The sequence below is a fragment of the Barbatula barbatula genome, assembly GCF_947034865.1.
Source record: "Barbatula barbatula genome assembly, chromosome: 22".
Classification (NCBI taxonomy): Eukaryota; Metazoa; Chordata; class Actinopteri; order Cypriniformes; family Nemacheilidae; genus Barbatula; species Barbatula barbatula.
In genome coordinates this window covers 21,065,278-21,077,081 of record NC_136785.1, presented here as the reverse complement: position 1 = coordinate 21,077,081, position 11,804 = coordinate 21,065,278, and the positions used below count along the sequence as shown (strand labels likewise).

The 11,804-nt window shown below is 39.6% G+C and overlaps 1 protein-coding gene across 2 annotated transcripts in view; it reads right to left on the bottom strand.

Annotated features, from left to right (window-relative positions):
- The window catches only part of LOC306910865 (E3 ubiquitin-protein ligase rnf213-alpha-like), a 99,334-nt gene that overhangs the window by 40,415 nt on the left and 47,115 nt on the right, over positions 1–11,804 (bottom strand). For both annotated transcript variants that reach the window (XM_079485744.1, XM_079485745.1), the window contains exons 14-28: positions 9,925–10,084; positions 9,673–9,825; positions 9,494–9,592; positions 5,180–5,302; positions 4,445–4,637; positions 4,192–4,365; positions 3,960–4,112; positions 3,285–3,877; positions 3,036–3,195; positions 2,737–2,954; positions 2,522–2,659; positions 1,949–2,113; positions 596–1,865; positions 291–460; positions 35–190 (exon numbers count right to left, since the gene is read on the bottom strand). In XM_079485744.1, coding sequence (XP_079341870.1) covers positions 35–190; positions 291–460; positions 596–1,865; positions 1,949–2,113; positions 2,522–2,659; positions 2,737–2,954; positions 3,036–3,195; positions 3,285–3,877; positions 3,960–4,112; positions 4,192–4,365; positions 4,445–4,637; positions 5,180–5,302; positions 9,494–9,592; positions 9,673–9,825; positions 9,925–10,084 — 3,925 coding nt within the window. The remainder of the gene's footprint in view (positions 1–34; positions 191–290; positions 461–595; positions 1,866–1,948; positions 2,114–2,521; positions 2,660–2,736; positions 2,955–3,035; positions 3,196–3,284; positions 3,878–3,959; positions 4,113–4,191; positions 4,366–4,444; positions 4,638–5,179; positions 5,303–9,493; positions 9,593–9,672; positions 9,826–9,924; positions 10,085–11,804) is intronic.

Genomic DNA, 11,804 nt, shown 5'->3' with positions numbered 1-11,804 from the left:
ATGATTTAATGAAATCAGCATTCAGTTTACTTACAGATCTTTGGTCATTTCGGTAAGCGCCACCATCAGGTCTCAGGATCTCGATGACATACAAGTGCTTGTTATTGTTTTTCCACATGTTTCCTTCCGAGTCCATGAGGTATCCAAGGATCAACAGTCTGAACAGAAATTCATGAAGTCCCTTTTTTACCTGTCATACATAAAAAAAGAGTGAAAAACAGCATAAACTTTTTCTCTAGGCTTTTCAAATAAATAATAATAATACATAAAAAGCCAAATCCAGTAGCTACCATGGTGGTGACATCAAAGTGATAGACTGAAAGCTCCTTTTTCTCAGGGCTTTTAAGCAAGGACTGAAGGATGACATTTTCATCAACTCTTGGCTCAATTAACCTGATGCACTTCAGCTGTGAAGGCGTCTTCAATTTCTCGTACATTCTTTTGATGTAAAGTGATTTTCCTACAATAACCAACAAAGACCTTATTTACACATGCAGACACACACACTCACATTTTCTGTCAGTGTACTTTATTTAGCCAACTTACATGGATTCAAAAAATGAAATTTAAATTCAAGACCTGCAAATATACTCACCAACTCCTGATCTATTTGAGGATACAACTCCCACACACTGTCTCTCTTTGAACACTGCAGCAGCACTGGATATGTCAGCTGGCACTGTAAAATGCCTAACAAGGTATTGCTGAATACTGATAATTGGTTCTTGGGGAATCAAGTGCAATCTAAATTGACTAAAAGCTGAAGGAAGGTATGCATGTTCTCTATTAGAGCTGCAGAGCAACACCAGTTTGTAATCTTTAACGCTCTGTGCATTTTGATGCTGAAAAAACTGCTCCACTTTGTAGCTTACTTCGTAGCTAAGTTGGTCCACATAGAGCATTGTGTATATCTTCTTTCCCCTGTACCCAGCAGAGAGACAGCGCCGGAGGAAAAGTTCCACTTCTTCATATGGAGTGGAAGCACTACAAAGGAGTACTTCATCATATGTTGGTAGAGGCTCATTCTTGCTGCTCATGTAAATTGAAATGCATGACAGCAGAACTTCTTCAGAAGGGCAGATGATCAGATTTGGTCTTCCAGTAGCCATTCCGTTTGGAAGTTCCCTCTGAATGTTCGATCTTTTCTGATTCTGGGGATGCCGATCACCCTTGTATTCACTGGGACTGTCGGCCAAAATTTCAAGAAGATATCCAAGACTTTTGACATCAAGAGAGTCTGGCAGAAGATTGTTCATGTCTCGCATGTAAACATTCCAAATCACATCCAGCTTCTCTGGCCCAATAGCATACCCCATCTGACTTTCCAAGTCTTCAAACGATGCCTGCTCAGTACAATCATTGTCAATCACACTGGGGACTTCGACAAACGTTTGAAAGTCGAAGTCGTCAGTTTTCTCGGGACGCTCCTTAATGACTTCATACTGAAGCCTATGCCAAGCCTGTCTCAAATCTGAAGTAGAACAATTTGGTTTGATAAAAGAGAGCATCATAAGAGCTTGATCTTCTATTTCAATCACATTGTTCTGGCTGAGCTGACGGCACATGTAGAATAGTTGATCTGCAGTGTAATAGTTTAAGTAGTAATGCTGACATCTCTGCTTGTCCATAAAAACTTTCCAGAAACATAGGCAGCTCTCCAATTTCTTACAGACCTTAATCAACTGTTCTGTAACATCACCTTCCACCGTGATGGCACTGACAACACTCCCTATGTTGAAGTCCATTATGATGCATGCTTCTTTACTGTTACAGTTGACTTTTGCCTCCCAGTGTCTGAACAATGGATTTCCAGCCACGTACAAATCCATAAATGCGGCAGCCAACCTCTGTACACTGGCAAACACCTGGAAACAGGGAAGAAGTTAATTCAGGGTAGTTACAATAGTCGTTATGAAATATCACAAAATCAAACAGATGGAAAAGTCACCTCTGCAAATTGATCCACTTCACACTGGCCCTGGTCTCCTTTGCCAGACATCAGCATCAATTTATTCTGAAGATCCCTGAGGTCTTCAAGAGAATAAATGCGTGTCTCACAGCCCTCGTCGTGCTCTTCCTTAATTTGTATCTTCAGAATATTTTCCAAGCATAACTGAAAAAGGAATATTCAAGGGTTGAGAACAATAGCTAACAATTAGCATTGTGCTGATGTGACATGCTACTGCTCCTCAAGGAAAATCCTGTGTTTTGAAACCTAATAACTGGACTTGTAGCTGGTCCAAGCTAGTTAGTTGCTGGATTATGCTAGATGAGATTGTAGACTGTCTTGGTCTAACAAAAAAAGTGCTGCCATGCTTCAAAAATCTGATTCACGGGCTAAAACTTCCTGCAAGGCCCCTAAGCAAGATGATGTTCAACCAGTTAGCATGTTCCAAAACACACCAACTAATACACTTTAAGGTTTTAGTCAAAGTCCAGCACAATGTTAGCGAATATTCATTCAAGTATTTCAAAATGATCGTGTGCATCATCTGTTTAAGTTCAAACAGTCATGACGAACCTTCTTTTGATTTTGAGCACTGATAATGTAGATGCCGTTCGTGTTGATGGCTGAAGCCAGAGATAAAGAGGACAGTTCCACTGAACCATGGCTGTCCTTGACCGTCTTCAACCATTCTAGGTGCCTTGCAGAGTCACACTGAAACAGAGAAATTGTTGGTGAACAAAAACATGAAAGAATCAAGTTTTACTTTTTCGGTTGTCAAATGTTCGTACCAATTTTTTTGGGAGGTTGGAGTCATTGTCAAGCGCCTTCCACAGTTTCTTCAGCAAGTCTTTAAAAAGTCTGAAGTCGGCCTCCGGCTTTAAATCATAGAGCATGCAGGAGTAGCCAAGAACTGCATCATGAAAACAGGCCACACGATCCACATCCAAATCATTCTCTCCAGCCGAGATGGAAGCCAAATCCACAAACACTTTCAACTCATTGATGTCTGAAGTGATAAAGAGGAACAACGTTCGCTTGCAAAAGAGCTTAAAAACAATGAAATCTCACTCAATGTTGATTGTTTTACCTTCAAGAGCCTCTTTAACCCACATGACAAAATTCTTTCTGATGCCTAGTTCCTGAAGACACAGTCTACGGGACTCTGTGATGTCCACAAGCACAGTTTTTGCCTGAATCAACTCCATGTCAATGCTGTCCAGAGGATCCTGTTTAAAATCCAAGCATGTCTAAAGGGAAGAAAGCCTTATGAGTTTACCATATCTCTTAGCCCAGTTATGACTAGAGGACACATAACGGCGAAAATGAGCTGACATACAAGCAACTTCTCCAAGACTTGAAAGTCTCCTTGTAGGCAGAGTGTCTCCTTGACTTTCATGACCACCTGAGCCGACTCGACTGCCAGATGAAGCTCATGGTACTGCTGGATCTGCTGTATTCTGGTCTGGACCCAGCGCTGGTCATCACTGCCTTCCAGTTTGCAAATGACTGCAACTTCCGCTGCAAGTTCTTCATACTTTCCCTTGTAGGCTCTGAATATTACATCAACGTCTTCAAAAGTTATGCTACCATCTTTAAGTGTTGTGTATATGGTTTTGTAGGTATCAAAACAGGCTTCGAATATTTCTCTGTTTAGATCGTCAAGTGTGATTTCCTTTTCCCCCTCGGAAGGAAATATTCCGCTCTCTGCAAACTCTTTTGCCTCATTCACCCAACACGATTTGAAAACAAAGCTTTCTTTATAGATATTTAGGACCTCTGCCATAGAGTGAACATCCTCATCAAGCTGAAAGTAGATGACTCTTGAAACTGGAGAGGAAACTTGATTTAATAAATTCACTTCCATGAACTTGACCAGCTCCATCTCATAGGTGTCAATATGGTGTTTGTCTTCCAACTCTTCAAATTGAACTGTAAAATACAACAAGTGTAGTATTAAAACCTCTAAATAAAGTGATGTTTTACTGTCAGGTGTTCAGAGGATAGCTTATACCGATCACATGTTCCTCTAGACTGCGGCACATTGTAATGAGTGTGTCAACCAGCTCGCTCTCATGATTGATAGCATTCACCTCCTCTTGTCGAGACCGAAGAAGCCTCTTCATGGCTTCAGTGTCCTTGTATTGTTCATTTTCACAAAAACACTCTGTAAAAAACAGTGGGGTCATGAGTCCTCACAACGCAGTATGTTAAAAAGGGAAAATGTCACATGTGAGGTATTTTACCTAAACTAAGCAACTCAAGGAATGCAGCACTCTTCTTCAGAATGAGATTGAGAAGCTTTATCTTTATGTTCCCTGTCACAAGTTGGTTTAAAATGTTTGTGAATAATGATGTTGCGACGACCAATTGCTCTTTAGCTTCTCCAGAAAGCTGATCGATCAGTTTCTCATCAGCACCTGCAGCCAGAACATACAGAATATTGCCGTCATCGAGTTAAAACATTATACACCACGTGGGCATATATAATTTAATTACCATGAAGCTGAAAGATATTCTTGGCTGCTGTCCAGCCTAGAAGATGTTTGAGAACAACTTCTTCTTCCTCCACATAGTTTCCTTGGTCATCTTTTGGCCATGACTTCAGGATGATGGTGGACACAAGCTTTCCAAATTTCCAATTTATGTGCAATTTACTAAATCTCTCAAAAAGTTTCCCCTCAGATTTAGTCTGTTGAAAAGAATTCAACAGTGAGTTAATGCCAGCACACACAGAAGCTGATGTTACTGATTTGCTCTTGTTATATGATATTGCAATACACTGGGTAAACGTACATTACATTTAAAATATGACCTGATATAAAATATGATTATAATACACAAACTTATAATGTGAAATATTGACAGTCTCTCCGCAGTATTAGCTCTCCAAACCACACACGCAAAAACGGTTTTAAATGTACAAGAAGGTAATCAAGGTTAGTCGGCCCATTTAATCTAAATTTTACATTCAAAGACTTCTGGAGTTTATGTTTGAGGAGAAGACCAACATTAAAAACCATTATTCTGTGAAAACCAGTAAACTTGATTTCAAATGTATCCTACTGTGTTCCATCATTTTACTTTATTTATTAACGGTTTCTATATGCATTTCAAGCCATAATTAATAACAGACAAATACCACTGGACTGAACGAGGCCATTTGATACATGAATGATGAAATGAAGCTGACTGACTCATGATGGAAGTGAGAATGAAGTGCGAGTCCTTTACCTGGCATATTGTGGTCACAGCCTGGAGAGCACACTTCTCTACACAACTCGCCAAAAGAGGCTGCGAGCCATTAAGTTCCTCAATCTTTGAGCAATAAACCTCAATTTGATCAAGTTGCTCTTCCTAATAAGAGAAAAAACATTTACTCTAACAGAGAGAATGTTATCAGTTTCACACATTGTCTAGTCTCATGTATTGTAGTTTCCCATCTGTCGCTTGTGATGTTCTGTTTTACGTGTGTTAGCAGGTCTGAAGTTCTGTGCTTTCTGCCACTTGGATGAATGTTCATAAATCATTCAGATGAACTGAAATAAACCTCACTAAACACCAGGACTGAGGAATCATCAGGAATTAAACAATCCTAATTCTGAAGATGAAACCAGAGTACAGAGACACACAGTTGCTTGACAAATCTTGCTTAGTCAAAAAAAAAAAGAGCGACATCTTGGCTAAGAAAAGATATAAAAGGGACTATTTAAGAGAATAGTTATACACATCCTATTCACACACTGGAGGCTATTAAGAGCACGTTTGAGAGACACTCGAGTTGATCTGCTTGTGTTTTTTATTTTAGATGACTGAGGATCTGCACATTTTAAATATTGTCGTGTGTCTGTCAGTGAAAGAAAACAAACCCTACATCAATATAATGGACACTATCATCCATTAAATATTACATCATAAAATAGAGACTGTGTCTGTCCCCCGGATTAGTAAACATAAAATAAAGCGTAAACCTCTCAAAGGTAATTTAATTAACGTTAAACTAACTAAACATGAACAAAATACAGATAATCAACTGTTACGACTCGGATTGCTAAATATTAGATCTCTCTCTAATAAAGCACTTTTTGTTAATGATATGATAACAGATCATAAAATAGACATGCTCTGTCTCACAGAAACATGGCTAAAGCCAGATGATTATATTGCTTTAAATGAGTCTGTCCCCCAAGATTATTATTATAAACACGAGCCTCGCCTAAAAGGCAGAGGGGGAGGTGTTGCTGCACTTTACCGTAACTCTTTTAGCATTTCCCAGAAGTCTAATCCTAAATACAATTCTTTTGAAGTCATGGTACTTCATGCATCAACACCTAATACTAAGGACAAAACATCTTTAAAATTTATTCTGGCTATTGTATATAGGCCTCCAGGGCACCACAAAGATTTTATTAAAGAATTTGGTGGGTTCTTATCAGAACTAGTACTGTCTGCAGACAGAGTCCTTGTTGTTGGTGACTTTAACATTCATGTAGATAATGATACAGATGCTTTAGGAATGGCTTTTAAAGACACTCTTAACTCCATGGGTGTTAGTCAACATGTGTCAGGACCTACTCACCTTCGTAATCATACTTTAGATTTAATTTTGTCTTACGGTATAAACGTGGTCGATGTTAAAATCCTTCAGCAGAGCGAAGACATCTCAGATCATTATCTGGTATCATGCTTGCTTCAATACCCAATGGTGGCAAATCAAACTCCAAGTTACAAATATTGTAGAACAATAACTTCGACTACAAAAGGTGCGTTTCTTGATAATTTGCCTGAATTGTCTCAAATCTCTAGCATGAGTAATAACGTTGAAGATCTTGACTTTACCATTGAAAATATTAATGCCACCTTCTCGGAAACGCTAGACATAGTTGCTCCTCTGCGCTTAAAGAAGATTAAAAACGACAGACCGACACCGTGGAATAATGAACTCACTCAGGCTCTAAAGAAAGCGGCACGAAAAACGGAGCGCAACTTTAAGAAAACTAAATTAGAGGTATTTCGTACTGCCTGGAAGGATAGTATTAAAAAATACAGGAAAGCCCTAAAAACGTCTAGATCCGCCTACATTTCATCATTAATAGAAGAAAACCAAAATAACCCTAGGTTTTTATTTGATACAGTGGCTAAATTAACCAAAAATATATCGTCAGCGACTTCTGATGCTGTATACCAGCATAGCAGTGATGATTTTATGAACTATTTCACAAATAAAATCCAAGATATTCGAGAGAAAATTATAACTATGCAACCAGATGCGAAACCCGCTGAACATATGACTAACTACAGCACCCCTAAGGAGAAATTATGTTTATTTTCTCCTATAGATCACGATGAACTATCGAAAATCATTAGATCATCTAAATCGACTACATGCATGCTAGACCCTATACCTACAAATCTTCTGAAAGAGATGCTCCCAGAAATTATAGATCCTCTACTTAGCATTATTAACTCATCTCTGACATTAGGACATGTGCCTAAAGCATATAAGGTGGCTGTTATAAGGCCCCTTGTCAAAAAACCCCATCTGGACCCTGGAGAACTAGTTAACTATAGACCTATTTCGAATCTACCTTTCTTATCTAAAGTTCTGGAAAAAGTAGTCTCAACTCAAATATGTTCCTTCCTCCAAAGGAATGAGATTAATGAAGATTTCCAGTCTGGATTTAGAGCACATCACAGTACAGAGACTGCTCTGATTAGAGTTACAAATGATCTGCTTATGGCGTCCGACCGAGGTTGTATCTCCTTATTGGTGCTGCTAGTTCTTAGTGCTGCATTCGACACCATTGACCACAGCATGCTCCTACATAGACTTGAAAATGATGTCGGTATTAAGGAAATAGCTTTGAAATGGCTTAGATCTTATTTATGCGACCGTTTCCAATATGTAAGAATAAACAATGAGGTATCACGCAAATCGCAAGTCCAGTACGGTGTACCACAGGGCTCAGTACTAGGGCCTATGCTCTTCGCATTATACATGTTACCCCTAGGAGATATAATAAAGCGACACGGAATAAGCTTTCACTGCTATGCTGATGATACGCAACTTTATATTTCCTCGAAGCCTCACGAAACACAGCAATTCCATCGAATAGTGGAATGCATAGTCGATATAAAAAAGTGGATGAGTAGCAATTTTTTATTACTGAACTCGAACAAAACTGAAGTGTTACTTATCGGACCAAAAACCGCCCTACGTAACAACCAAGAATACTGCTTAACTATTGATGGATGTTCCATAAAACCCTCATCTTCAGCTAAGAATCTTGGCTTTATATTCGATAGTACTCTGTCATTTGAGAACCAGGTCGCCAACACCTGTAAGATTGCGTTTTTCCATCTTAAAAATATATCTAAATTACGTCATATGCTGTCATCATCAGATGCGGAGAAGCTTATACATGCCTTTATGACATCAAGACTAGATTACTGTAATGCACTATTAGGTGGTTGCCCTGCAGGCCTATTACAAAAACTCCAACTGGTCCAAAATGCGGCAGCTCGAGTTCTTACACGTACAATAAAGTATGAGCATATTAGCCCGGTTCTGTCAACCTTGCACTGGTTACCTATAAAGCATCGCATACATTTTAAAATCTTGCTTATTACCTATAAAGCCTTGCATGGTTTAGCTCCTCACTACTTGAGAGAACTTCTAACGTATTATAGTCCATCACGTGCACTACGCTCTCAGGCGTCAGGTCAGTTGGTAATACCTAGAATTTCAAAATCAAGTGCAGGCGGCAGATCCTTTTCTTATCTAGCGCCTAAACTTTGGAACAGTCTTCCCTGCAATGTCCGGGAGGCGGACACACTCTGTCAGTTTAAATCTAGACTAAAGACGCATCTTTTTAATCTTGCATACACTACATTATCATAATATATGTATTTCAAAGATCTAGGCTGCACTAGTTAGATCAACCGGAACCAGGGACACTTCCAATAACAACTGATGCATTTGTTGCATCAAAGAGTGCAGAACAGTACTCTACTCTCAGCCAGTCTTGTCTCATTGTTCCAAGGTTACAAGAGCGGAGCGGGCAGGGCGCAATCCATTCCTAGACCTGTCACTACAAAACTTCAGCCACTATTAGATTATTAATGATAATTTTAAATCAAATTTTTTTTATTTTGCCTTGTTGTGCGCGCACTGTTGAGCTTGTGCAGAGGCTGCAGTCTTTGCCAGAGGGGAACGGGAATCCCCTGGTTAGGCCTGGTTTCCCTCCGAGGTTTTTTTTCTCCTCCAATGGAGTTTTGGGTTCCTCGCCACCGTTTGCATACTGTTTTGCACTGTTTTGCCTGGCCGGGGGGCTGCTAGAATTTGGTAGTCTTATTTAATTAACACTGCATATAGGAATTTATTGTGTGTCTGATATTTGACCTGTGTTTTGAATTCCATAACCTTTTATGTTTTACTTATAGTCATTTTTTCTTGTACAGCTGCTTTGTAGCAATGAAAATTGTAAAAAGCGCTATATAAATAAAGCTGACTTGACTTGAAGCTGACACTAAACACATGTTCTGTACCTGTTGATATTTGCCCTCAAAGTCTCGTATAAAGGTCTCTCTCCATTCTTTAGTGAAGTCCTTACTCATGAAATCTATGGCAACAATGTTATTCCACATCTGTGCAAGAAAACATCAAAATTATAAACTAAATACAACTGGTGCAAAGGAAAAGAACATCCAATAGCTGTTGTGCTTACCTCAATCTCTGAAGTGAATCTGGCAGCCGACAGATAGTTTTTGCTCAACAGCCTGTCTTTGAACGCTTGTCTGATCCACGCTCGGACAGTCTGTTTGGCCTCACTGAGGAACGCAAGACTCTTCTCAGAAACACTCTCCTCCAGCTGTGTCTTCTTCAGATTGAACAAATATTCAGACAGATGGAGTACTGCTAAGTACTGGTTGTAATCGGTCATTTAAATCAAGCATTATATGATGTTAGGATGAAAAACCTGGGAAAATCCTGAGACAGAGGCCAACAGATTGATGCAAGCGACAGGATTCTCAGTGAACCTCTCTGAGTATCTGTAGTTAGGAACTCCTTTGCAGATCTTCTCCAGAAGTTTGCACGCTGCTTGTACGCACAGAATGCCATCGGCCTCATTCAGACAGCTACAAGAGTAACCACAGACAGTGAACTTTGATAGTGCTTTCTATTAAAGATCCTGCTATTTCTTTTAAATCACAATTGTCATTGCATTAAACCTAGATCACGGATTTTTGGACACCTGAGAAAAACGTTTCCTTGTCCAGTTCTTGCTTTAAAGGGGAAATATAATGCATGTTTTCTGTGTCTTTGGTGTGTTATAAGTTGCCCATGCATGTATTTGACACGTAAAATTACAAAAATTGAAGTGTGGGAACAAAAGATGCATTCTTTTCAATCTAAAAGCGAATGCTCACCCAGACCTACCTGAAATGCCTCCTGTAACCACACCCCCACAAATCTACGTCAGTTCGTGTTTAGATTTGACTAAGACCGCCCAAACGTATACGCAAGTAAGGTGGGTCTACTTGTAAATCTCATTGTATCGTTGCGCCGCAGCCATGTTGTGGAGACGGTGTGCGTTTTGTAGCAAAAAAAGAAAGCCTCTTTGTTTTCTCTAACAGTAGATGAGACCACTAAAAACCAATGGTTAAACACTGTTCCAGAAGTGTGTGCAGCGCATTTGATTGCTTCACGAACCTGTGAGAGATCAAGGCCGGCTGTGCTTTTGTTAAAAACCACTACAACTTCGCAAGGACAGTTTGGTGATTCAGATTCACAGTCTGTAAGTTTATTTTGTTACGGACTAACACATGTTGAGTTTGTCGTGTGTTTGTAGCGTATGTTGTTTCTTTGTGTGTTCTGCAAATTCAAACACACGTGCAATGTGAAAAAAGACAACATAAGTCCTGATAATCAGAAATAATGTTCCAACTCGAGTTTATAATGGGGTTTATTGTGGTTCTTGAGTAGCGACGAGATGTGGCGAAACACTGGTTGATCAAGAAGGGCCGCAGCATTCGTGGTATTTATTATGTTACCATTCCCTGCTGTAATGCAAGCTTGTCACTACGCACCAGTTAAATGGCCAACCATAGCACAACTCCCTTTCAGAGCCATGAGATTTGTAAAGAATCACAAGTTTCAGAGAGGCGGAATTTCACCTTCGTAAAAAGGTTTCTGTGTTGAGGTAGGCCGGACGAGAGCCGGGAGTCGATGCTGGTGCGGGATTGATAACAAGTGTACGGGGGAGCCGAAAGTGGCCATCGCTGAAGGTATGATGATGAAGGTAGATGTGTCTTTATCCGTTACAAAATACAGAATCACAGGTTAATATTGGCCCCTATTTACTGCCCAAATGAGAGAATTTTTCACAAATGTTTCCAATACATTGCTGAGCAGACTGATCGTCATTTAGTGGTGGGTTTTAATGCGGTCTTAAATCCTGTATTAGATAAATCTCACCCTGGTTCAGCAGCTAACTCATCTTCTAAGTTATTGAATACATTTATCACCGAACTTTGTCGATCGTTGGAGAATGCAGAATACTACACCTAAGGACTTTACTTTATTTCTAACCGCATATATCAGCGCAATAAAATCTCCGGATGAGCAGGTCACCACCAATCCTTTGATAATTAACTGCTCCGGGTGTACGTGTGTTCATCACTTGCTGTGCGTGTGTTCACTACTCTCTGGATGGGTTAAATGCAGAGGGCAAATTTCAGGTATGGTTCTCCATAACTGACAAATAGGTTACTTTCACTTTAATGACATATTTCACAATTTTAATGCAGAATTATACAAAGCCGAAACCGAATATGATGAGTTTATCTGCAAAGAGTA